This window comes from Motacilla alba, chromosome 27 (assembly GCF_015832195.1).
Source record: "Motacilla alba alba isolate MOTALB_02 chromosome 27, Motacilla_alba_V1.0_pri, whole genome shotgun sequence".
NCBI classification, from domain to species: Eukaryota; Metazoa; Chordata; class Aves; order Passeriformes; family Motacillidae; genus Motacilla; species Motacilla alba.
Genome location: NC_052042.1, coordinates 1520720 through 1547823, shown reverse-complemented (window position 1 = coordinate 1547823; position 27104 = coordinate 1520720). Strand labels below are relative to the sequence as shown.

General features: G+C 48.4%; 1 protein-coding gene across 1 annotated transcript in view; it reads left to right on the top strand.

The window, feature by feature from the left end:
• Positions 1-27104, top strand: part of MYO1D (myosin ID) — a 157790-nt gene that overhangs the window by 18145 nt on the left and 112541 nt on the right. Inside the window, exons 2-10 of the mRNA XM_038162881.1 lie at positions 17587-17795; positions 18645-18738; positions 19561-19726; positions 21441-21494; positions 22340-22435; positions 23520-23636; positions 24825-25028; positions 26143-26288; positions 26370-26484. Of these exons, the coding sequence (XP_038018809.1) occupies positions 17587-17795; positions 18645-18738; positions 19561-19726; positions 21441-21494; positions 22340-22435; positions 23520-23636; positions 24825-25028; positions 26143-26288; positions 26370-26484 (1201 nt within the window). The remainder of the gene's footprint in view (positions 1-17586; positions 17796-18644; positions 18739-19560; positions 19727-21440; positions 21495-22339; positions 22436-23519; positions 23637-24824; positions 25029-26142; positions 26289-26369; positions 26485-27104) is intronic.

Here is a 27104-nt window from a genome sequence, read left to right as displayed (position 1 = left end):
GCAAGTCTAATTTCAGGCACATTGATTTCCTCAGAAAGCTTTTGTTAGTTTGGCTAGTGGCCACCTTATGTAAGATAGAATTATTTGGCCTCAAAGTAGTGATTTCAGAAGGGAACAGTGTAAAGCTGGCTGTGGGCTGTGTCGTGGCTGCACCATTCCAAGTGACACAGGTGAGGTGTGGCCATCAAGGCTCTGGCTCCTTGGTGCCTGTATCCTGTTCCCCTCCAGGTGCCTGTCTTCAGTGCAAACAGGGAAATCAGAAACAACCAGGAAAACCTTCTCTTTTCATGTTTTCTGAAGGGCTTTGCGGCTGCAGCTGGTAACTCCCATGCAACTCTTCTTCTCTGGACATGCTCCAAGAGGTGCCACAGCCAGGGCTGACTCCAGAGCAGCCCCTGGGGAATGTCTCGGGTGGCTTTGCCACCCTGTTTGTCTGGATCTGACCAGAGCTGTGTCCAGAGAATCAAGCGCTCTGGTTCTGCTGGCACAGTAGCCACAGCTGAGGTGTTTTTAAATCTGTGTTCCTGATACTGAAAAGAATTGTTAGGAACCTCCTTAAATTCCTTTCAACCAGCTACTTCATTTTCCTTGGGTTTTTTTTTTTTTCCTTTGCCCTAGATGGAGTCAGTCGAGGCAGTCTGGAATAATGTGTGTGGAATCGACAGGCCATGTTCTGTCACCCACAGCTTTCCTTTGAGATGACCTTTAAGCCTTGTATTAGTTGCATTTCCATTTAGGGAATCCTTGAGCTATTGGATATTATTGTGGGGGGGAAGGCTGAGATAGAATCAGAATTTTCAGTGTTTGTTTTCTGATAGTAAATTGCCTTTTTGCGTGTCATCCAAGAGTTCACACAACCAGTACTCCAAACTGGGCTGCTGGCAGAGGTGGCAGCAGCAGCCCTTGGACTGAGGAGCTGTGTGGGGCAGAGCAGGGACACCCTGAGCACAGTGACAGGGGACACAGGAATGGTGTCCTGCTCACGCCCTGCTCAGGCTCTGGAGGCGGCAGGTCTCTGTTGGGTCATTCTGTCCCTTTCCCTCAAACATGGAATTCTGGGACAGCAGAGCTTGGCAGGAGCTTGATTTTATCAGGAGCTTTGGCCTGTGCTTGTCAGTGCAACTCTTGAGTTTCACTTTAGAGTCTAATCCTGTTTTGGAAACTCACTTCCTTTTCCTCCTCTTGTGCCATTTTATGATTTAGATGCACTGTTCTCATGATGTTTCACTACTGTGTTGAGCATAAACTGTGGTTTCCTCTGAGTTCTCCAGCGTTCACATCCATAGCAGCGAACAGGGATGGTCCTGGGGCTCAGTGCTGCCCTCCCTGCAGCTCCTCCCCCTCCTGCTCCTGCACCTTCTTCCCTGGCTCTTCTGGCAGGAGCAATCCTGGGGGATGTTCTGGCACAAAGATTCCTCTGTCCTAACAACTAAGAACAGTCCTGCATTCCAGTTCAATACCTGTGTGAATGTTCTAAGCTTCTCAGCCCCAAGACAGAGCAGGGAATGTTACCAGCAGTGCAGGAATGAAGTCGCTTTAAAGTCCTTTTCTTGTCTAAAGCTTTTATGACTCTGGGATGTGGCATCAGCTCTCATTTTGGGGAAGCTCAGATTAGTATTATGTGGTCTAAATACTTGTCATGTATTTACTACTGATTTATCAGGTACTGAAGGGATGAACCAAGCCAGTGACTGCTGACAGACCACCTTGGCCAAAGTGGCTGAGGGGTTAATTTTCAAAGTCTCATCCGTTTACTGAAGGGACCAGCCTGACGCTTCTTTTGCAGTGGAGGAAGGTGCAGGTCTTTCTGCTGTAGGGTTTTGTGGTCACAAGTCACTGAACCTGGTTTACAGCTATTTTTATTGCCTTCATTTTTTTTCAGATCTATACAGGATGCATGTGCTCTCAACGTCCTAGTTTTTGCTGTGATTCTGTGAGTGCCAGCTGTGAGGGAAACACTGCTGTAATTGCAGCTCTGCCTGGGAGTGCCAGCACCTTGTGGTGCTGCCGTGTCAGACCTCTCTGTTTGGAACAGGCCCTTGTTTGGATGCCTCTCCGAATGATCTGTCAATAGCTGAAACAATACCTTGATCCCAGAGCCAGTGGTGCTGCCAGAAATGCCTCTTGCTGGCCTGGCTGGCCCTGTGTCACAGCTGGTAAATAAACTGTCCTGGTGCTCCCCAAGTGCCCTTCCCGTGCCTTCAGAGGGACGCTGCTTCCCTCTGCTGGGGTGGCTACAAACCGTGGCTTCATGATGGGAGCACCAGCACAGACAGCTGCCCAAATTCTGCCTGACTGTGGCTAAAATCATGGCCTAGCTGGACTTCTCTTCATTGCTGTCAGCTGTGGTGGGAAGACAGTTGTTTCTAACCATTTTCCCTCTTTTTTTCTTTTTTTTTTTTTTTCCTTTTCCTTTTAATTGAGCGTGGGTACAATGTGAGGGAGAGTCAGGAACATGAAGGGGCCACGAACCAATTCAGGGCTCAGGAAGCAGCAATAAAAGTGCTATTGTGAGTGAGCAATGGCTTGTAAAGGGCTCCAATCTGCTAATGTAGGTTACTGGGTTGATACCATTGCTTTAATAACGGTTCTTCAGTCTGGTTAGATGTTTTGACAGTCCTTTCAGCTTGACTGTGAGGCGTCGGTCCCTTGTGAATTTTGGATTATTTCTTGAGGTCACTTTTCCAGTTGCAGAACCCGTGTAATAACACTGAGCTGCAGAGCACGCCGCTGCTCTGATCAAACTGGGCCGATCACAGCCTCAGTAATTGCAGCGGTGTTGATGTAATTATCACCCAACAAGCTGTAATTTGAAAATGGGCCCCACTGCTTGGCCAATGTGGTGCTGTAGTTTGGAAGCTTTTAAAATAGCGATCCCTTTGTTTTGTTGCATGCTGCTCGTATCTGATCAGCCTGTGATGAAAGCCTCCCGCGTGCCCTTTGCCTGTAATTCCACGTTTCCAAACAATCGCTGCGGTGGGGGAAGTGTGGCAGGAGGCTGTGTTTAAATCAGCACTCCTGCGCTCAGGGCACTTTCTGCACGTGCCATGTGCTGTGTGCTGGCTTGTGTCTCAGCAGCTGGTCAGTGTTTTATGAAGTGCTGTCCCAGCACTGGGGGGTTTCCCTACGGAGGCTGCTGGGAACAGAAGGAAGGACTGTCTGGTGCTGTTGGAGACACAAATGTTGCACAGCCAGGGCAGTGTCGCCTTGCTGCTCATACCAGGGCATCTAGGTACCTGTTCTCCCAGGTCTCTTTGGAAACAGCGTTCAAACAGGTGATCAGGAAGGACTTGAGGAGCAAAACAATCTGAACCCATCCAGTTAAACCAGGGATACGAGTGCTGCCCTCGTTTGGAATTGGTGATCAGTATGTGAGGAGGCAATAACTGATCAAAAAGATCCCGGATTTCTGCAGGTCCCCCTGGTTCATGGAGGTGATGGTTTGTGTCGTGTGTGTCATTACACTGTTTGAAAATGAAATGGTGCTTTACATCCTCAGTAACACCTGGGTGTCAGCATCCTCTCCTGACTTACTGAGGAAGATGAGGGCCTTAAAACGAGATAGTCCAGCAGCAGCGAGTTAATGTTTAGTTGTAATGATATCTGGTTTATTTCCTGTAAATTGAATCCTCAGCTGCCCTGGAGGGGGTGATCTGGTTGCAGATTAACCACAGCACTGATAAAGGTGCACATGAGCTCCATTCAGAGGCAGCTGGGTCCTGGCAGGATGCAGCAGCCCAGGGGTGGAGAATGTGCCCGTGCTGCTTCCTGGTGGGGAGCTGCTTCCTCAGCCTGTGGAGCTCCAGCTTGCCAGGCTGCAGAGCTGAGGGGGCTTTATGCAGGGAGGTTTTGGCCTTTTGCCACCGTATGCCCTGAGTGGGAACCCTGGGGAAGAAGCTGCAGGGGTCTGTCAGGAGGTCATCCCCACTCTGCGGTGTGGGCACCGCACAGGAGTTACTGGTGTTAAAATCTCTTCATCCACTCAGTGGAAACCTGGTCAGTGCAGTTGATGAATCAGCCCCAAAACCTCAGCTGCCTGAATGCAGGTGTCCCAGGGAAGGGTTGTGGCTGGTGAGCCAGGGGCAGGGCTGGCAGCTGGGAATGCAGTGGTGTGGCAAACCAGCTTTGGCCTGCAGGGCTGCTCATGGAAGAGATGTAACCCGGCCTGCACAGGTGCCCTGTGGGAGCAGAGTGTGGGTGCTGGAGAGCTCTGGGACTGTGAACAGAGCTCTCCGACAGATCCCTGTCCAGGAGTGCTGCAGGTGCTGGGCAGCAGCTGAAACCTCTGCTGGGCAGGGGCTGCTGAGGACACTGGGCTTGGGGGGGGGGGGGGGAACAAGAACCTCCTGCAGCGATCACGAAGCTGAGGCAGCTTTTGTAAAAACAAGGCTCACAACAGCAGCGGTGCCCGGCGGGGGAGGTGGTGCCCCTGCCGAAGATGCTGGATCCCAGTGGATGCAACCCAATTAACCAGAACGCTGAGCCATTCATTTCCAGCCCAGTAATGGGCTGTGACTGGCAGGGTCACGGATCAGCGCAGAGGGTGATGAGAGGACACCGCAGGAGCTCTGTGACACCAGGCACCAGCTCAGGGAGCTGCATGAGGTGCCTGGATGCCATAGGAGGAGATGCAGTCAAAAAACTGGAGGAAATGATGGCATGACTTCATAAGATACACGCGGGTTTTGTTGTAATAACTATAAACAGGTTTGTGTCTCTGTATTTAATACAGGATAAATGAGAAGAAATTGAGATGGTTAATGGGGTGTACAGTTACAAGTGGTTTGTGGAAGACAGTAAATCAAGTCTGAATTAATAAACTAAAAGTGGAAGCAAACCCCCAAACCAGAGCTAATAGAATTACACTGTGTCTATTATCTCCTCTCCCCCAGCCTTCCTTTTCTCCCTACTTTTGCTCCCTCTCCATATGCCCACCAAAAAAGGGAAGGAGAAAGAATTTAAGGCCTAACACTGGTGAAGCAGCACTGGGTGGGAGAGGGGAAATGGTGAGCTCTCCTTGCTGGCTGGGTGCACAGGTGGGTTCTTTATGTGGGCAGGCTGACGCTGGGTCCTGGGGCTTCCACTCAGTGCTTGCAGAGGCCATGCAGGATTCCTTCATCCTTGGCTAGTGAGGATCTGTTGTTCTCTTCTCCAGAACCGGATGAGCCACAGCCCAGATGAGATATTTCCAGAGTCCTCTTCAAGTGGTGTTAAACTGTTTTGGATCCCTGGTCTGTCTTGCTTGAGGTTACATCAACAGATCTGGACTAAGGGAAGGATTTTTCTTGTCTCAGGTTACTGGACAGTTTTGGAGGGTTTCTGCATGGCCCATTTCCTGGAACTGTTGGCATTTCCACTGCTGAACTGTGATTATTTTAGGACTGAGACAGACTTTTCATTCCTGCTTGCCTGAGAGAGAAGGAGGAGGGACAATTAGCTGCATTTTACCTCCTCTGACCTGGGACTTTGAAAGAAGTGTAGATAAGGTGATAGTAACTGTCCTCATCAGCATAATGACCTGTGGAGCTTATCAAAGCTGCTGATTTTCTGTATGTAGGAGCATTTCCTTAACTGTCAGTGCCACTCTGTACCCAGCTAAAGGCCAGAGAACGGTGTTTAAGATGAGTGTAGATATGAAGTGTCAAATTCCTTTGTTCTCCTGCTCAAAGGATAGAGATGTGAACAGGAAATAACTGAGCTTTATTTCTTTTCCTGTGAGTCTCTCTTGAATATATTTAGGAGGAAAGGAGTCATTTCATAAAAACATTCCACTCTCCTTTTGACAAAACCAGGATTTGTAGTAATTTTATTGGCACTGCATGAAAGTGCCGTGATTGAAACACTTGAACCCTGTCCTTATCTGCAAGTCCATCAGGCCATGCCATTGGATCCAAAGCTGTAGATGCATTTTCTGACTGGATTGTCTAAGGGACATTTTATTCCTCAGATTCAGTCAGAAGACTGTGGGCAATAATTTTTAGGAGGAGCCTTGTGTAAATGTAAACCTTTAAAGTTAATTTTACACACATGTATCAAAAATAAAGAATCATGGAATCACAGGATGGTTTGGGCTGGAAGGGACCTTAAAGCCCATCCAGTGCCACCCTTGCCATGGGCAGGGACACCTTCCACTGTCCCAGGTGGCTCCAAACCCTGTCCAGCCTGGCCTTGGGCACTGCCAGGGATCCAGGGGCAGCCCCAGCTGCTCTGGGCACCCTGTGCCAGGGCCTGCCCACCCTCACAGGGAGGAATTTCCTCCTGATATCCCATCTAACTCTGCCCTTCTTTACCTTATAGCCATGGCTACATTAAATAAAAAGAACATGAAGATACTATAACCCTTGAGAATTGGGATGTGTGAGAGAGCTGTGGATTAGTGACTGTTGCATTCTATTTTATACAATATCTAAAATGCAAGCAATAAGAGTTGTGTATATTGTGGGCTCAAGTTCTTGCATTCAATGCAGAATTTCTTAGGTTCGCCAAAGGCTGCTTTGGGGTGAGGGTGGCAGCTTTGCTGCTCATGGATGATCGTGGATCAGCTGATGTCATAATGTGCGTGCTGATATAAAATGATTGGCGGTTTTATTCCACTGTGGATTGCCTCCTAAATGTATGGATTGTCAGTGCTTTCCCACTGACACAGCAAAATATTCTGAGAAACCTGAAGCACTCCGTTGTTTCCACAAGTCCTTGGAAAACTGGCAGTACAGCCATTCCCCTCATTTGCTCTTGCCTGCTGGAGGCTGACCACTGGGTGTGTGAGGAGCTGACAGTGACCATTCCTATGTTTGTACTTATTGGTAATTCAAGAAGATCTTGATTATTCCAATGACACGAGTATGGGTGAGATATCCATTCATCTTTTGTGCAGCAGGGATGAGTGTGAGAAGGGGAGCACTAACCACTTAACTTTAAAAAACCCATAGAAAATAGCATAGAAAAGATGTTTTCCATCTAATAGATGATTTTCTCTGTTTGTAAAAGGTGTAAAGAGATTAACAGTTTGTGACTGCCAGACTTGCTGACACCAAATTTTTTTTTGTGTTTCATGCTGTTCTATGAGGGCTCAGCAGCTGATTGCTCAGGGGAGGGAAGGAGAAAGGGAGGTAGCTGTGTTTGGAGGAGGATGTGTCAGCTCTGAACGGTTACTTTTAAAAAAAAAATCTAAATCTAAATAAAGTGGATAGCAAAATCAATTGGAAAACCTGTGCTGCTCTTCCTGGAGATCACAGTTCTGTTCAGCTGTCACCTGAAGCTGCCCGTGTGTGTCAGAGCTTGGCAGGGGCTGTTTGAGAGCCCCTGGGGAGGGTCCAGGCCCCTGCCCTGAGCAGGGCCGGCGGCTCCGGGGCTGTGTGAGCAGGGGTGGCATCAGCAGCTTCATTCCGTGCTGCTCTCAGTGTGTAATTGGGTCTGTCAAAGCCAAGGGTCACTTCACCACCGCCCCAGGCTGAATCAGTGCTTTCACTAAATTAGTGGCCGAAAACACCTTTATTTAACTTTTTGATAAACTGTGGCACTGATCTGACTTTTAGAGCCTGTCGTTAACTAATGCTTATTACCTGGCAATTGATGTCGCAGAAATAGAAGCCTGCCTCACTCCTCGGGCTGATTTGTCCTTCAAAAGATCCTGTTTTGAATAATTTCACAGGGCTCTGAATTCCACCGGCTAGGATTAAAAATTTGATGGCGTGGTCAAAGCCAGCTTGGCTTGTAACAGATAAATTGAAGATGCTTTCAGGTTATCTGCATGTTAATTTTGATTTGTGTGGTATTTGTGCTGTCTCACATTATTATAACTTGAATAGTCTTTCAGCTTCTGAGTAGGAGCTGTCCTTGACAGAAAAAAATATGTCAAATGTAAGGGAAGTAAATGAGCCCAATCTTTCCGGTGATAATTTAAACCGATAAACCAAGCAGCATGTAAATCAAGTAATCTGTTTTACTAATCAAACCTTTTAAGTCCTTTTCCATCTTGCTAATGTTCCCCTGGGTTATCTGTGTACAGTTGCCATTTAGGAATTCACTCCTTTTGCAGTGGATGATGAATGCAGAAATAGCAGCTCTCCTGCTGCTCAGCTGCTTTTCCATTCAAAGGATGGAAAGTGAGGTACTTCAGGCCACTGTGCAAATTCATTTACTTATCTTGCCAGTTCTGCCCTGCACTTCCATACCCACAAGGGCGTTTGAACCATTCCCTGGTTTGTTCCTTCTCCTTTTCCCTTTTTGAAATTGACTTTCAGTGAGAGGGAGAAAGATCCTGGTACTGAATCTGCCAGTTCAGTCACGCTCATGAATTCAAGTGAACCCACTGCACTTGGTTGTAGGTAAAGAGCCCTTTGTTTCCCACCCAAACTTCCTGTGCAATATTAGTTGCTCTTTAATTGGAAGAACAAACCTTGTGTGTTTACTGGGCCTTTTCACACTGGCTTGATCTGGTCCCTTAAAGATCCTGAGGTTTTGTCTTCCAGGGCACCTCCTGCTCCGTTCTTGGTGATGGGAGAGACTGGGAGATGGAGAAGAGGGGTTTTGGTGCAGTTCTGTTCAGATCGCCATTAGGGACATGAAACTTCCAGTACAAAACAGCAAATACTTGAAAGAAAGCCCCAGAACAAACCCGAGCCAAATCTATATCCAAACTGGGAAGCTTTTCCTGACTAGCCATGCTTTCAAGGGAGCACGAGAGAAAGTCCTTTCAGCCTGAGCAGTTCACAGACATATTGTTGAAATGGATTTGCTTTGTGATTTGCAAACTTCATTTTCCCCTCCACTGCTTGTGGCTCTTTGTCCACGTGCTCTGGCTGAGGCCGTTGATGTCTGAAAGGAGTTAGTGGCAATCTGGGGGTGGCCGAGGTCGCAGCTGTCCCTCATTGTCCCCGCAGCAGACGTGGCAGAAGGCAATGTTTGACTGAGGGGCAGGATGGGCAGCTGGAGGTGGAATGTCCTCATCTGCTGCTTGGAGGCTCAGTGGTTTGTCTGCCAGAGCCCTTGGCTGGCACTGGAAGGGCTGGGATGGCCTGTGGGCCAGACCACGGAGCTGAGTCACCAGCACGTGCTATGAAAGCCTGGGTGCCTGGAGAAACCCAGTGTCCCAGTCAGTGTCACAGCTAGTGTCACAGGCCGATGGCCTAGCCCAGTGTCACTCTCAGCCCAGTGTCACAGCCAGGCAACACGCAGGCATGTGTAAGGACTGTCAGTATTTGTTTTGGGGTGCCGTGGTGCAGATCACTGCAACAACTCCAAAGGAAGCCCTAATGATGCAGAAACACGAGTCATTATTTGCATGTTTTGCATTGTTATTTTTGCCTGGTTTGTGCGGCCTGTGTTTGTACAAATAAGGCACCTGATTTTCTTTTATTTGTAACGTTACCAGAGCACAGAGCCGTTCTTTTGGAGTGCTGGCAGATGGGGCTCTGTATCTCAATGCTGCAAGATGATTCTTGGGTTTTCTGAGCCCTGTCCCAAACAATGCTGCATTCAGGGGCTCCAGTAGCATCCACAGATCAGCAGTGGCCACGAGCTTAACAAATCAGAATATTCCTTCCCAGCAGAACAATGAAGCAGCTGAACATCAGCAGCTCCCAGCCAGCTGACTGCTAAAGGAGTCTGCAGGCATTTCCAGTGAAAACCTGAGCAATCCTGGGACTGGACCTTGGCACTTGGGCTTGTGGAGTGAGGTGTAGCTATCACAAGGTTCTGTTAATTGAACAACACTCCAAAGGCTCAAGGGACAACAGGAGGAGAGGGGGCTGAATCTGTCCAGGGCTTTATGCAGGGCCCTCCCCACCACTCAAATCCGTTCCTCCTTCTGCCCACCGTGGCTTGTCCCTCCCTTTCTCCGCAGCTTGGTCCTTTCCACACCTGAATACCTGTCAGGGTATCTCCTTCATCCCCTCTAAACCAGATAGTTTAAAAGCAAACACTCCTTCCCCAGTTCAGCCAGAGTGTGGACAGAGCTGGGAAAGTGTCACACTAGATGTGTGTTAGAACATGGCTTAGAAAATAAGGTTGTAAATCATCAGTGCAGGGGCTGATGCAGTTTCAGGTGATTTTATTTGTGAGTGATTGTTGTTTCCTGAGTTACTGGAGAGCTGGGAGCAAGGAACAGGGGCTCCTGTCATGGGCTTTGTTTTTCTGCATGTTTCTGGATCTTTCTGCTGGGTTGAAGGATTTTATAGTCCTTCACAAGGTTATTTAGAAGCATCAGCTTGCCTGGACACCACAGGGACAAAGCCACAGCTGCAGAATTCACACCCCACTGAACCAAGGTGAGGAAATGAGGCAGGATCTTCCTCATGGTGCAAAGCTATCCATCCACAGGCAGTGCCCTAGTGTTTGCCTTTTGGGCAGGTGTTTGCCTTTTGGGCAGGTGTTTTTGCAGTTTTCCCCCTGAAATGCCTGAAGGTAGCAAATCCTTGAACACAAGGGTGTACAATCCAATGTGCAAAGCTGAATTCCCAAAACTGAAGGCTGGGATAATTGTGATGTGGCAGCTTACAGTTAATATGGACACGGGCTTTGGAAAGAGGAGGTGAATGAAGGTAAAATGTCCTTTTTAAGTACCTGAGTGCTGTAACATCAGAGTGGAAGGAACGTAATGGATCATGAAGTCAGTTATTGGTCAGTGCAGGAAGCCAAGTCTTCTAAATACATACATAAAGCAAACTCAGCCATATCCAGCTGGGCTCCTTGGTCCTTGCAGCTGCCACTGAACTGCTCTGCAGCTTTCCCTCTCCAGCCTGTGTTGGCCAGGGTCCTCCATTCCCATTTTCCCTTTGTATGAGCCTGTGTGGTGTTCTGTTCAATATTTTCTTCTGGCTGCCTGGCAGGATGATTCTCATCTCCCCAGGTATTTATAGGTGATCACTTCCACCTTTTCCTCCTCCTCTGTTCCGTGAGTCTCACGCATTTAAATGAGTTCCTCTGCATGACAGGCTCAGTGCTGCAGCTGGCTCAGGGTGTGATGGGAGCAGAGAGGAGAACCTACCTGACTGCTGAGCTTTCTTTGGCTTTTTACTGTCCCTTTAGAGGTTATGTGCTTTTATTTGGCAGATTAAAAGTTAGAGATTGTGGGCAGATGGCAGCCTCTTGTTTGCTGCTATCCCAAGCCTGTTCTGCTGTTTCCTGATTGGATCTGGGATCCCAGGATGATGCTCCCTCAGGACAGCACTCTGGGCGCTGTCCTACCCACAGCACAATGTGGTTACTGCACTCAGATTTACCATGTCCCAGGCTGGGACTGGTAAAAATGGAAACTGGTGTGGAAACTGGGAGTGTTTTACTGCCCCACACACAGGGAGCAAACTACTTCCCTCTACCTGAGCTGGCAGCGACTTCCTCCTGTGCCTGTTGGAATAAACCACAAAGCATTGCGTGGAGACTTTTCAAAGAACTTCCCTTTAACTCCTTATCTATCTCAAGTCTGCTTGTGCCTCTGCTTGTGCCTTCTGCAGTGCTCCAGAGCCGGAGAAGGAGCGTGCAGGGCTCCCCTGCTGCAGGGAGAGCTCGGCCGGTCTGATGCAGATAGAAATGAGAGTTCAGTGACTCCTGTGTTTAGTGGTTTGGCATTCTTTCAGTGCAAGGTTAGCGCTTTGCATTTAAGGAGAGGGATTTTAATATTATTCCTGTTCCTGCATCTCCTGGTTTTAGACTTTGTTCAGTGTTCATTAGAGCTGGCTTAGCATCCATCTCCCATTTTCTTTCCCCTGACCTTACCCAGTGGGTTTGCAGAACTGGTGGATGACTCAAGGGTCAGCTGGGTTGGAGCTGAATCAGCCCCATCAAATTACAGACAATTCCCTTAAACCTTGGCTTGTTGAGGAAGATGTGGCAGTGGTCACTTGTAGTTTGCTAATTTTATTTAGAAAAAAAGTGACATAATTACAAAGAACTCTTTTAACCTAATTTCCAAGCTGGCTGCAGGCTGCAGATGAATGGAGTATTCCTCACCCTGCCCTGTCTGCTCCCTCCATACAGGAAAGGAGTGGTGCAGAACGTGCTCCAAATGGCATTTCCTATTTTGTTCAACTGGCAGCATCTGAACACCGAGGCCGTGCAGGCCAGCTGCAGGCAAAAATCTCACCTGCACCCGACATGAATTTAATTGCAGTTTTCCTGGCCCTCGGGGTGGATCAGAACCTTGTAGGCATGCGTATTTAGAATATTGTAGACATGCATATTCATGATCAGGACAGACTTGGATCATTTTCCTGGTGCAGGGAGGTTATACTGACTGGACAGTTTTTTGGTCTGTTTTTCCAAGAGCAGCAGAAATATTTTAGCCATAGTTCTGCCAATGCAAATCCTGTTTATCTGAGTGCTCTTGTGGGAGGCTGATTCGCTGTGAGACAGTTTATGAACAGTTTACTCAAAGGCTTGAAGTCCTGCTTGACAGCTGAATTTGCTTTGAGATTTACATAAAATAAAGTCTTTAAGCACCACTGAACTCTCAGTAGAGACCTGGTATCACACAGAAAAGGCCCAAGTACCTGAGGCACAGAGGGAACTTTGCTTTAGGAAAGTCACTCACTTCCCAGAGCATGAGGACAATGGGGTTGTTCCCCTGGGTGACTTCAGGCTACTAATTCTTGCACTTACAAACCAGGTAAATATGGTTTCACGGCCAGAAGTCTGCTTGAATTCCCTTCCATCTGAACGCATCCTAGAGGCCCATCCTTGGCTGTCCATGGACATCTCCTCACGAACACAAGCCTTAATTAAACGTCTCCTTGCGGGTATGCAAAGAGAATGGACTCAAAGCCTCCAGTCATGGACTTTTAATGTATATATTTAATGGGAAAAAAAAATAACTGAGGCTTGTTACCCCATTTGGGAGAGTAACCCAAACCATGTGGGATTTTTACAACAGGAAAAGGAATTGTCCCTGCTCCACGTAGTAGAGATGTGCAGCTCCTGGATCATTCTTCCCATGCACAGAGGAGGAAGAAAAAGCTGTGTGCCCATACTCAGTATTTCACTTTGTGCTTTGGAGTTCACAAATAAGCTGGAAACAGAGAATAGTTTGAAACCACCTGTTTTGATTCTCTTAATCTTCAGTGGAACTAGGTTTGCTGCTGACTAGCACAGCTGAGGGAGCTGTAGCACTCTGGATTCTGTCCTGAATTATTTGCTTTTCCTCAACGTTTCCTTTCCTTTAAGGCACTGCTGCACAGCCAAACTGAAAGCCCATCTCAGTGGGTGTCTGTGCTGTGACTGACTGAGCAGGGTCTGTCCTGGGGACCTGTGGAGCATCAGGAAGGGCTGAGCCCAGGGAGCTTCAGGGAGCACCTGCTAAGGGTGCTATGGTGTGCCTGTAAAGCAGAATGTGCTGCCAGTCTGTGAGCAGTGCTGAGAATGGAGCAGTTCAGGACCAGAGAAGGGCTTTTTCCAGTAGAAAATGATGCAGAATACCAATACCTGCACTCCAGCTCTCCTAAAGGAACAGCAAACTGGTGACGTGCTGTGTTTCTCCAGCAGATGCTCTGTCCCTGGGTTGTTGGACAGATGGGCATGGAGTGGCAGAGTGGGTTAGTGAGGAGCCGTTTGTCCAGTGCTCAGGGCTGGCAGTGCTCCCCCAAGGGCTCTTTGGCTTCTGGAGCAGGGGAGTTACATGTCAGTGATTAATTAGGAATTCCCTGTCTGATGTGAGTGCTCCAGCTCGCTGAGGCGGCTTTGTGCAACGGTCCCGTCCTGCAGATGTTGTTTGGGAGTGTGGGTTCCAAGTCTTGCCAACTAACTTTTCTTTATTTGTACTGAGTGCATTTGAAGTTGCATCATTTCCTCGGTAAGAACAGTTTTATTTTTGACTGGAGTGTTTGTCAGGTGGAGGAAATCTGAAGAGTGCTCTCTGGTGGTGGAGATTTCTGCTTCAGTGTTCCCATTTCTGCAGCGTATTTTCCAGGAGCAACTGCATTTGAATATACCTTGTCTGGATTAAAAGATCCTTTTCTATCCAACTCTTTTCCCTAAAAATAAAAACTACAAAATAAAATAAAAGTGTTTTTCTTGCCTTAGTGGACTTCTAGCCAAGAGAAGAATTTCTCTCCCTTAAAATGATTTATATTCTGTGACTCACTGGTTTTTATTTTCTCATTATCAATTGATGTTTTAATGAGGTAATAAAAACTTCTCATGAAAGAGCTGATATTCCTGCTCAAAATAATCCACAAGGAGTAAATACTGTGAATTGCTTTTTGGCTGCTGAGCTGCTGGAGAGAGGGGACTGAAGGGAGACTCACTGGGGCTGCAGCTCCTCCCCAGGGGCCAGCTCTGCTCTCTGCTCCCTGCGACAGGGACGGGGCACGGGGAATGGCTGGAGCTGTGCCAGGGCAGTTGGGATGCAGATCAGGGAAAGGTTCTTCCCCCAGAGGGTGCTGGCACTGCCCAGGGAATGGTCCCAGCCCCGAGGCTGCCAGAGCTCCAGGAGCCTTTGGACAGCGCTGCCAGGGGTGCACAGGGTGGGATTGTTGGGGTGTCAGGGCAGGGCCAGGGGTGGGACTGGATGATCCTTGGGGATACGTTCCCACTCAGGGTATTCCATGATTCCATGACATTGTTACAGAAATAATTCAAATGGAGCTATTGCAGAGAAATCTTTTGTTGAAGCACAAGCTGATGTGACTTCCATGAGATAAAAAACAAGGTTTGACCCTGGCGGTGTCACCCCAGGAGTGGATCCTGGGGTTCCTTTTATTAAGGAACTATTTTTATCAAGGAACTGCACTGTTGTTGCTTTGAGTAGCGAAACCCCTGCATGTTCTACATGTTACACCTCAGCACTAAAATGCCTGTGCTGGCTGTGAAAAGCACCAAATGGATTCGTGGTCTTGTTTTGTGACCTTGCCCTGCAGAGGAATCATAGGTTTAACCCAGCTCAAAGCTCCCCATTTGCACTGCCCTCACGGGTTGTTTTCTTAAGCTTTTCTGAGCTCTCCATGGGCAGGGCAAACCCGGCTCTCCCACCGGAGCCCTGCAGCCAGGAAAAGAGGCCCTGCTGTTCTTGGCCTGCTGCTGTGCTGAGCCGTGCTCAGGGATGAAAAGGGGCTTTATCGGCAATGAGGGGCGAGGAGCTGGAGCTCCTGGTGGGAACATCTGAGCACTGCTCTGCAATTTTAACTCTGGTGCTAGGAAAGAAAGATAACTGAGATGTAAATGGGGGCCTCACTTGTTCGTAAAGTCTCTATCCCAAAGCCAGGCTGGAGAAGTGCCTGTTCGTCAAGCCCGGAGACAGATCCTTCTTCCCCCTCATCTCCATCTGCCTTTTGCTGCAGAGCTGAAGACACAACTCATCAGAGGCAGTAAAACCTTCTAGAACTTGGCTTGGAGGCCCAGAGTGGGATCTGCTGTGTGAGATGTGAGCCTGCTGCCTGTGCCAGCATCCCAGCTGGAACCCCTCCGGGGCAGGGGCTTTGCAGGGCCAGATCTGCAGGTTCTGCTTAGAGGCAGAGGGTGCTGGCACTGCCCAGGCTCCCCAGGGAATGGGCACAGCCCAGAGGCTGCCAGAGCTCCAGGAGCCTTTGGACACCGCTCCCAGGGATGCCCAGGGTGGGATTGCTGGGATGTCTGGGCAGGCCAGGGGTGGGATTGGATGGTCCTTGGGGGTCCCTTCCCACTCAGGACATTCCCCGATTCCATGATTCACTCAGGGACGCTGAACTGTGGCGGGAGGAAACTTAAACTGGGCTCAGGCAATGCAAGTTTACATAATTCATTACTTAAGGGAGAGGTCAGAGTATTGGGTGCTGTGGTGGTGGCTTGGCACGACGCTGCAGCAGGCATGGCCTTTCTTTATTTCTCCTCAGCTAAAACAACCCCCCTCACCCTCTCTTTGGCCATGAACCCTCCAGCTGCTCATGGGGCTTAAAACCTCATCCTCAATCTGCTGGATCTTTATTTGCAGCATCAGCAGTGCCTTGAGCAGCAGTTCTGTGCTGCTGGGCAGGGACTTGGGAGAGCAGGCTCGGTGTTCTCCATTGGGTAACTCACCTTTTTCGGGGGTCCATCTCCAGGAGGTGAAATGATTCTGCTCATTGTGGTGTCCTTGTGGTTTCCATTACATATTGATGCCCCAGTGTGACTTGATCTCCTTAATACCAGCAGTGTTGTGTGGATTTGGTTTTTCAAGCTCTCCTCTGTGTATGCAGAGTCCCTCGTGGGCTCCTAGCCTGGTATCTGATCCCTTTGCACTTCTAACAGGATCGTTGGAAGATCCTGTTCAGGATCTCCCAAAAAATTAAAATTAGGGGTATTGGTATTGCTAATTATGTTGACCTATCTTTTCTAAAACATTACTGGTACCTTTCAAGCAGCCTATAACTCAAAAATGTAAAATATCTTTGCATTTTAAGCTCATTATTATTTTGGGAAATGCGTATCAGGACGCCTTAAGTTAAAAGTGATGTAGGAACAAGAGGATGTTTTGCAATTCCCGTGTCTTCCCAGTGCAGTGTTCCAGGAGGAAGCTGGAGTGGGAGGCCCCAACACTTTTAGAAAGTGGATTGCTGGTTGCTGCATGATGTTTCTTGAGTTTTATTACACCTGCTAAAAACTGACGCTGCCAAGATGCTGCAGAAAATTCTCAAATGAACAATAGGAAATGTCAGGGCTGTCACCACATGGGGGTGGTAATAAATTCAATAAAGTAATGCTGGAATTTGTGCCGGAGTCCGTCAGGATTCGAGGCTCCTGGGCTCTGTGGAGGGGCTCTGGTGCCATCTAATGTCCCGAGGTTTAAATACAGCTGCACTCAGGGATTGGCGCTGGAAATCCAGGGTTTGTGTGTTGATCCCTAAACCTGTTGTCCTTTCTCCTCCTGAGAAACAAATGCTGAGTAAATTCCTCAGCTGTTAATTCTGAGTTCTCCTCATAGGTAACTTTCAATAAAATGGGATTTTGTTTGGAAACATTTTCTAACTTAAACATTATTTTTAAAATAACATCAAGTTATTTTCTGCTTTGTTTGCAGAAAGAATCAAAGAGCCAGGTAGGGATAGGAATGGTGTCGTTGAGGGTTGTTTGCACACATTGTTTGCAGTTTTTCCTCTCTGGTGTGGCAGCAGTGATGATACCGAAGGGCCTTTCAGTAGAACAGACTCATTGCTGGAGCTGAGAGGCTGCAATTCCCTCCTGGGCTTCTGTCTCTGTTTATTTTCAAGTGTGATTAGGCCTCTCAGTGAGGGCTTCAGAACTTCTGCTCCTCTGGCCTGAGCTGGGCCATGGACAACTACAGAATATGAAAAAAGAATTTGCCTGTAAATCCCCTGTATGAAGCAGATTAAATTTGCTCCTCACACTCACGTTCACTTATAGTCAGTTGTAGAAACTGCAAATTCCACACATGGATCTGGAAGTGAAGCAGAGGCAGAAATGTCCTTTGCAGGTGGTGGAACTCCAAGCCTGAGCTGTTGTCCCTGTACCCTCGGCTCTCTGTTGCTGTGCCATCCCTGCTCGGGGAGCATCCAGAGCCGGGGTTTTCCTGTCGTGTTTCCTTTGGGTGGTGGATGGAGGAGTTCCCCCCATGGCCCGGGCAGCCGCCTGTCCCGAACCTCTGCGTTTGTCTGATTCCTGCCTTTTGTCTCCTCTGGGCAGCTTCGAGAAGGGCCGGATTTACACCTTTATCGGGGAGGTGGTTGTTTCCATGAATCCTTACAAGAACCTGAACATCTACGGGAGGGACACGATCGAGCAGTACAAGGGCAGGGAGCTCTACGAGAGGCCTCCCCACCTCTTCGCCATCGCTGACGCTGCTTACAAAGCCATGAAGAGACGATCCAAGGACACCTGCATTGTCATCTCAGGTGGGCTGGGAGGGCTCTGCATGGTGATGAGCATCTGATCTGTGTGAAATTCCAGGCGGAAGGAGAATAACGCTTTGGCTAATGACAGCGTTTTATAAAAGAAACTTCATTAAGCTTAAAGCTGCTCATTTGCATTTCAATCCGTGTGTGGAGATCGGCACAATTATTTCTTATCTCATTCAAGAGCTGGTGCCAGCCAGGAGCTGGATCTGTGCCTGCAGAGGGATAATGCGAGCAGGAGCCCTGTGTCTGCTCCGGAGAGTGACCTGGGATCAGCAGAGCCGGGATCAGCAGAACTGGGATCAGCAGAACTGGGATCAGCAGAACTGGGCTTGTCTCTCCTCAGGAGCTGCTGATTTTTGTTGCTGTCCCGACTGGCCCTGTTTGTTCCCTGCTCCACTGGAAAGGCCATGGCTCCGGCAGTGGGAGCAGGGCTGGTACCAGAGTGATCCCTGGCTGGATCCTGGCACTTCGTTTCCTTGATGTCCCCGTGCTCAGGCAGCTCTGAAAGGAGAGAGCCCCGGGCTGGGGTGCTGAACAGTGGCCCCTTGTGCTGCTGCAGGCCAGGCTTTCTCCTCTAACAATATTCCTTTGATCCTCTGTGTGCCAGCCCTTTTCCCGACCTGTGGAATCTCACAGCACAATTGCTCAAAGCCAGCCCAGCAGCAGCAGCAGCCAGGCGGGGTTGTGGCTGTGTTTAGAAAACGTCCCAAGTGCACACAAAGATTGCTTTAAAAAGAAAAAACCAAACCACCCAGGCACTGTTGGGGTAGAATTGAGGTCTTCTGTCCAATGATTTGTTTTGCTTTCTTTCCATCTGTTTGGTCACCGTGGTGTTTCTGCCCCCAGGTGAAAGCGGGGCTGGGAAAACTGAGGCCAGTAAATACATAATGCAGTACATAGCAGCCATCACCAACCCCGGGCAGAGGGCTGAGGTGGAGAGGTAAGGCCTGGGCTGGAAAAGAAGGGAAATTCTCCTGCTTGTAGATCTCTTTCTGTGGGCTGTGTAGCACCACGTTATCAGATGGTCTCTTGTGCATGCTGATTTATACTTAACTTTTTCAGGTACTGCTTTTACTCTGGGAATTTTGCAGTGTTAATTGCCGAAATCACATTGAAAAGTTTATTTTGAAAGTTCAGACTTTCAAAATCAAAGCAGCATCTAGAAATACAATCCAGCCAATATCAGCCATCTAATGGCAGGACTCAACGATCTTAGAGGTCTTTGCCAACCTAAATTATTCTAAATCACTTTTCCTTGGGCAAATTGACTGAAATTTGGGTGGGCTAGAACACCATGTGGAGGGCAAGGAGTGTATTCTGTGACCTTCCAGGCTCACATGATTCTGAATTGCAAAATGCCTCTCTCTGTCCTGGAGTAAAAGCTTTGGAGCAAAGAATGTGGCTTTCTGCAGAAACAGACTTAAACCAACCCGGAATGAACTTTTGAAAACGACTTGAAAAAGAGTCAGAAAATTGGTTTTAGAATTCAGATGTGTATAGAAGCTGAATTTCTGGTGCTGATTTCAGGGTGGGGGTCTGGTCTTTGAACCAAAGAGCATTTGCTTCCTCTGAGGAGCGTTGCTGACAGCTCCCAGCTGATTTCCCATGGGATTGCTGATGTCATTCACACCTGCCCAAATCTGCCATCAAAGAGCACCACTGCTATCATTGAATTCTTCTGGAGAAATGGCTGTGAAAAAAAAAATCCTGTGGTGTGAGTGTTGAAGTGTTACCCTTTTCCATCCCTCCATCCCTGCTGCAGAGTGAAGAACATCCTGCTGAAATCCAACTGTGTGTTGGAGGCCTTTGGCAACGCCAAAACGAACCGCAATGACAATTCCAGCCGGTTTGGAAAGTACATGGACATCAACTTTGATTTCAAGGGAGACCCCATAGGTGGGCACATCAATAATTACCTGCTAGAAAAGGTAAGGCGCTCTCCCTTCTAGGGTTGCAGCCTTTGCTGGAATTACTTTTGCAATCTGGGCTTTGTCAGTAGACAGTTTTCCTTTCAGACATGTGCAGCAGGTGAAGAATGAGGGCACAGAAAATAAATCCAGGGCTGAAGTTTTGCTCAGGAGTCAGGAAAGCCACTGCAGTGCTGGCAGTGCCCTGTTCCTGGAGCATCACGACTTCCAGAGCTCAGCAGCAATGGGGCTGTGTTACCCAAAGGATTTTGTGTGTGTGGCTGTGTGAAGTTTAATCTCAGTTTTTATTTTGGATACAATTTACCCTCTGCACAGCTCCTGCTTTGTAATTCTTGCACTGAGCTCTCCCTGGAGAAGGAGATTTCCAGGGCTGTAGGGAGCAAGTGTGCTTGAGAAGTGTTATTTTAGAACAGCGCCACGGCCTTGGGTGAGCTGTTGGTAGTGTTGTTTTTATATATTCCAAGTGATCATGAGCATAATTATTTTTCTCGTGTCACTAAGTGGTGTCTGAAAACATTGGAATATGCAAAACTGGAGAGCTCAGGCGTGAGCCATTAGCAGTTCTCTGGAGTGAGACACGTCTGGCTTTGATTATGTGTTTGACCACATCTGCCAACACCCTTTTTTGTTTGTGTTTCTTTTTTACTTCTCCCCTTATTTCCCTGAAGTCTATTTTCAGAACAAACACTTTATTTTAAAAAACAAAACAACAAACCCAAACATTTAACTTGGGTTACTTTGAAGTAAAAAGAGGGCTGGGACTACAGCTGCAGTGACTTAAATCCTGATGATTTATTTATCCTGATTGTTTATTTCATATCCTTGACTTCTCCCGAGTTAAATTTGTTTCCATTTGAAAGCAGTGGAGGCTCTGGCCCAAATGCAAGCAGTGACAGACAGTGGCTTTGCAGCAGGAACACATCAAATCATGGAATATCCTGGCTTGGAAGGGACCCACCGAGACCAACCCCTGGCCCTGCCCAGACACCCCAACAATCCCACCCTGGGCACCCCTGGCAGCGCTGTCCAAACCCTCCTGGAGCTCTGGCAGCCTCAGGGCTGGGACCATTCCCCAGGGAGCCTGGGCAGTGCCAGCACCCTCTGGGGGAAGAACCTTTCCCTGAAAACCAACCTAAACCTCCCCAACACAGCTCCCATCACTCTTCATAGTTCAAACTCGTAGCATGAAATAAGGACACATTGCTTGTTGACTGAATGTCTGCTGCATTTAACCCTTCTGTGCTGTTTTACTCTGGTCTGGAATGAGGATTCTGGAATGGAGCTACAGTTGCCTAAAACAGGGCCCTTGTGTCAGAGCAGAGCATTCCCTTGTACTGTGGATGCAGTGGGCAGCCTGTCCTGGGGGTGTAGGAGTGGTGACCACCAGGCCCTGAGCATTTATCTGTAGTCACAGAGTCCTGGTTTTCATTTCCAGTGATTAAATAATCCTAAAACTAAAATGATGTTTTTTATTTGACTCTTCCATGAAAGCAACCCTGTGGTTCCCACATGGGATTCCTGGGTGGAAGTAGGACATTGCAGCTGTTACACAAGCTGGTGCTTTTGACTGCAGACCTCAAGCTCCAGGGTCACACGTGTGTGATGGTGTTCCCAAGAGCCTGAGCGTGAGATGGGATGGATTTGGGGTGTCCTGGTGATGGCATGTCCTGGTCTGAGGGGACACTAACACCCAGCCCTGTGCTTTGTTCCCCAGTCCCGTGTGATCGTGCAGCAGCCCGGGGAACGAAGCTTCCACTCCTTCTACCAGGTTTGTGTTCCTCTGCTGGAGCAGTGGCTTGTCCCCAGCTTCCCAGACACTTTGGGCAGAGCACGCAGGGCTTTCACCCTCTCTTGTGTTTTGCAGAGGGTTCCCTTTTGCAGCATCTTGGGTGATCTTGGGTTCTTCAGTTCTCTACAGGGGCCTGGGCTGGGAGGGAGCCTGGGAAGATGGATTGTTTTCTATCCTCCAGTCCCATATTAACACATTGCTAAACTTAAAAGGAAGCTGACTAAACAAATATTGTAGGACACTGGACTTTGACTCACTGTTTTATGTGCAGTAAGCCTAATCCCTCTATTTTCTCTTGAAGCCTTTAGTCCATATGGAAGTAATTTGGTTTTTTAGATGTTGTTTAATGTCTTTCACATTGTGTGTTGGTTCCCTGTGGGTCCTTTGGGGGATATGGTCAGCCTATTAGTATAACCTTGATTCTGCACTGAGGGAAGGGGAGGTTTGTTTATTTTTTTTCCACTTTTTCAGTACTCCATGATGGCATATTAGCACTTTCCTCATGGATGTGTCATTTCCAGGAGGAAAAGGCTCTGTGTGGGCAATGTGCTTGCCAAGGCACAGCTGTGGCATGGCACAGCTGTGAACAGGTCTGGGAGGGGTTCAGGCTGGGTTTTATACAGTTGTGACTCTAAAGGACAGTGATTTGTGGTGGCAGAGCCCTGCACCAGTGCAGGCCCTGTGTCTTGCACATTGTGCTCCAGATACTGCAGCAGTAATTCATATTTTCATTATTTTGCTTGTCAAGCAGGTGAATAAGAGACAGAAAAAAAGAAAGATTTTATATTTTTCATTCACCATTTCTTAAAACTCTCTTCATGCAGCTCCTGCAGGGAGGTTCTGAGCAGCTCCTGCGTTCTCTGCACCTCCAGAAGGATGCATCAGCCTACAGCTACATCTGCCCTGGGGCACAGCTCAAGGTGAGGGCTCTGAGGGACCTAGGGACAGCTTAACATTGGAAGTGCTGCTGGAAATGCTCAAAGCAGTGCTGAGCTAGTAGAAGTTGAGATCAGTGGGGATGAATAGGGAAAGGTTACACTGGTGTGCTGTTTGTAATGAGGTTTTTGGTGCTACAAGATAAAGCACGAGTGTACTTAGAGTCATAGAAAAGATTTACCTCTGTTCTGCTTAAAATATACAAATATACCTGTGCATGCTGCATCTGCTTATAAACAGCAATGAAATGATTTATTAATAAGTGCAGGTGTGGATATTTGGCCCGTTACCAGTGGCAGACATTCCATGCTCCATAATGGGTACCTTAAACTGCCTTCTGGAGCAAAAAGCCAGAAGGACTCATTTTTTTGCAGTAGATCTTTGAGTTACTGAAGCACTGAGTCTTCATGTCTGATTTGTCCTCAAGGGGGAACTCTGAGCAGGAAAGAAGGGAACAAACCCATAAAGTTTTTAGACAACAAGATCCTGAACACTTCAGATACAGTTGGAGCTGTCCCTAGTGTTGTCCCTTTGAAGCAGGGTCCAGAGCGAAGGCTCCCTGATTTCCTAGGTGCTTTTGTGAGATGCACTTTGGTACAGAAAGACAGAGACCTTCTCCCATGCCAGATGGTTCTCTTTAAAAATGTGTATTGAAAACAAACCCAGGAGGCTGCAGGGAGAGAGGGAGAGGCTGATCTTGAGAGAGGTGGAGAATAGAGGTTTCCTGCTGGTGCTCTGCAGCCTCTGCTCAGAGGGTCTGTGAGTGCACAAATTGTCCCTGTTCTTCTGGGATTTTTTATGAACTCTTTCTCAGCAAATTCCACTGGGAAATTTATTGTGCTGTGGTGGATTTCTGTGCCTCCTGCTGCCTGAATACGTGTGTGCAATGCAGGGTTCAGTGTCCAAGCACGCAAGATGGCATTGGAATAAGCTGGGAGACCTCGTGACAGTGTCTTGCCTCTGAGAAACATCAAAGTGCATCTTGTTTCCCACGGGCTTGTGAAATCCTTGCTTCCTCACAGCTGACTTCCATTAAATCCCCCACCCCAAACTTCTCTCTCCCCTCAGTGTTCCATCAATGACGGGGCCGAGTTCAAGGCAGTCGCTGATGCCATGAAGGTGATTGGCTTCAAGCAGGAGGAGATTCAAACTGTCTACAAAATTGTGGCAGCCATTCTGCACCTGGTAAGCTCCCTGCCTGTGGGTATCCATCCCTGAACCCGTCCCTGAGCTGTTCCTCTGGAGGGCTTGTACTGCCAGCAGCTCTGGTTTTCCTGCTGCAGAAGCCCTTGGAAGCTCTGGTGGCTGGGAAGGTGTCCAGCTCACAGCTCCAGTGGTGAGAGAAAGTCCTTGCTGGAACAGGGCACTGCAATGATGATCACATGTATTCCAGTATGTTCCAGATCCCAAACCAGGCATACCACTAAGTACTGGGAGCTGTTGTATGTTCTCAAAAAGGAACTGGGGTTTGGCAGTGAGGGGATAGGAAGCTTGTATCCCTTTGTGCCCTCACACTCACCTTCACCACGGTGATCCTGCTTCACTTCATGATGAAGCTTGAGCACGGGAAACACAGGAGTCCTCTTAACTCTTTGTGTTCTGAGGCTGAGGAGATCCTTCCTTCTTGTGGATCCTTCTGGGAGCCACAGAGCCTCCTCCCCTGCACAGTAGCAGGGAGTCCCTGTAGGTCAGCTCTCGTGTTTCCTGAGGAAAGAGGTGGGCAGGAGGGTGGCAAAGAGCAACTTTACTCCAGTTCCTTCTCCTCCTTGGGATGACAGTGCTGGGAGGGAAGAGAGGCAGAGCAGAGTGGGGCCATGCAGGCAGGCTGGGGGACAACCCTCTGCTGTGGATCACCAAGGGGAGTCATTGCTTAATCCTGGCTCAGAAGGTACCCAGGAGCAGAGCTGTGGTGGTGGGGTGCTGCCAGTCCATCCCACTGGCACTGACCTCAGCTTCCCCACACCATTCCCATTCCCATTCCCTCTGTGGCAGTAGCACTGCCAGGGGAATTGCAGCCAGTGGTTTCATGGCGAGCTGCAATGAAGAAAAATGCTACATCCAGCGTTTGAATATATGGTGCAGTTCCCTATCCCTGGACTCTGAATCTTGGGATGGTGGTTGATTAAATCTAGGGAAGTGTTTGATGTTGTTTGTCCCAAAAGCTGAGCTGAACACTGAGCAGGAATGCTTTGCTTTGAGAAAGCCCTCGCTGCTCCCACTAACATTGGAGGTTTGAGGGTGTGGATGTGCAGGACCCACCTTCCAGTGTGGCAGGAGATTTCCAGCCTGGAATAGCAGGTGGAAAATGGATGGAGTTGGGGTGCGCTGATCCCTGTTAGTAAAGGGCAGATGGAGAAGTGCTGCTGATTGCAGGGGAACCTGAAGTTCTATGTGGATGGAGACACTCCCATCATCGAGAACAGCAAGGTGGTGTCGGTCATCGCTGACCTGCTGTCCACCAAGGCCGAGCTGGTGGAGAAGGCGCTGCTGTTCCGGACGGTGGCCACGGGCAGGGACGTCATCGACAAGCAGCACACGGAGCAGGAGGCCACCTACGGCAGGGACGCCTTTGCAAAGGTGTGTGACACTCCCAGACACATCTCTGCCTGCGGGTTGGGATGTGCAGCAAAGAACGGTGGTGCCCAAGGGGGGCATTGCTGCCAGAACTGCACATTTTTCAGTGCTCAGTCCCGGGAGGATTCCTGGGTGGGTCAATAAGCACAGGGCTTGCTGTACGTGCTGTAGATTTCTCTCTGAACCTTGGGGCTCCTGAGTTCTGTAGGGGTCTGTGGCACCTCCCCATCCCTGCCCTTCCAGCAGAGATCCCACAGCCAGCAGTGCTAGGCACACCAAGGAGGGGATGGGCTGCAGGCTGGGCTGGCATCTGCAGATGTGTCACACAGGGAGCAATTTGCTGTGAAATGGGATCCTCAGCTTCATTTTGCAGTTAAAGTCAAAGAGTAGAGAGTGGAATGGTAACATGTAGAATTCATGTTGGAAACACAAAGTGGTATTTAAAAAAAAATTTTATTCAGAATCGTGGAATGGTTTGGGTTGAAGGGACTTTAAATACCATCTCGTTCCAACCCCCTGCCATAGGCAGGGACACCTTCCACAGGAAAAGTGAGTACTGATGGCAGGAGTGACAATTGTTCCTCCTCTGCTAAGAAATCAAAGTATAAGGGAGGAATGGATGAAGTTATGAAGGTCATTGATAATTAACTTGACTTCTTTTCCTGAGATAATGTATTTACCCAGCTTCACAGCACATTTTGAACATGAAGACTTTGAAGACACCTTTGCCTACAGAACATTATCTTTGTGAAAGGTGAACAGGATTATTTTCCTGTCATTGTGTTCAGTTGAGTTTCTGTGACTGACCTCTCTCTTGCTCTTCACTATTGTTAAATAATTCTCAGGAATGGTACTTATTAGGCAGCTGAAAAGCTGACTGGAATCAAATTAGGGAACTGCTGCACCCAGTGACCTCACTGGGATTTCAACTTGGTATAAATGAGTTTTGGAAGAAAGAAAATAAATACTTCCATAGATTTGCTTCAGTCAGTAGCTGCTCACTTTCAGCAGAACATGACCTGCAGCTTTGATGGAGGCCTGTAATGAGCTGTGTGGAATTTTCTGGGAAGAGCTGAGGCAGGTGCAGGCAGGAGGCCTCAGTCTGTGTTTCCTGCAGGCCATTTACGAGCGTCTCTTCTGCTGGATTGTGACCCACATCAACGATGTCATCGAGGTGAAGAACTACGACACCACAGTGCATGGCAAGAACACAGTCATTGGGGTCCTGGATATCTATGGCTTTGAGATATTTGACAATAACAGGTGAGCCACCTTCTAAAGCCCAGTGTTCTGCCTTTGCCTTTCCCAGAACACTCATCACCTTTTCTTCTCATGTTTTTGCAGCTTTGAGCAATTCTGCATTAATTACTGCAATGAAAAGCTGCAGCAGCTCTTCATTCAGCTGGTTCTAAAGCAGGAGCAGGAGGAGTACCAGCGAGAGGGAATTCCCTGGAAGCATGTGAGTGCTTTGGCAGGGGAGGGAGAGGTCGGTGTGAGGTCAGTGTACCAGCACAAGTGCGGGACCTGAAGCTGTTCCACATGCAGGCTCCAGTCGATGGGACATCTGTGTCCCTGCCAGCTGTCCTGCCAGGCTGGGATCAGGCCAGGGCAGGAGCTCCCCAGTCACCTCACCACGTGTCTCCTTGGGAAAGTACGGGACTCCAGGTCTGTGATGAAACCTATTGTGGCACCTCTGTGATGCCACACACGTAACTGGGGGTTTCTGTGCCGAGTGCTGATAGATTTTTCCAGTTGTTGATGGTAATATGTAAAAACCTTGAGTTTTCCTGTTCAAACTCGCTTCAGAATGCCAAGGACAGGATGTGCAGTGTCACTGTGGTGACTGCACACAGCTGAATTGGAAAAGACATTTTAAAGAGCATTCTGCAGCAGAGGTCTTGAGATATATCTGAGAGGTTTGAAAAATCACTTTCTGTGCTGTTCAGTGTTAGGAGAGCAGCGTGCTTTATCTGGAATCAGAGATCTGCACATTCAGAGCTGATTGCTCCTTGCTGTTACACTGGCTGCTGTGGCCAGCACTGGTACCCTCCCATTTCTGCAGCCAAGGTCACCAACAGC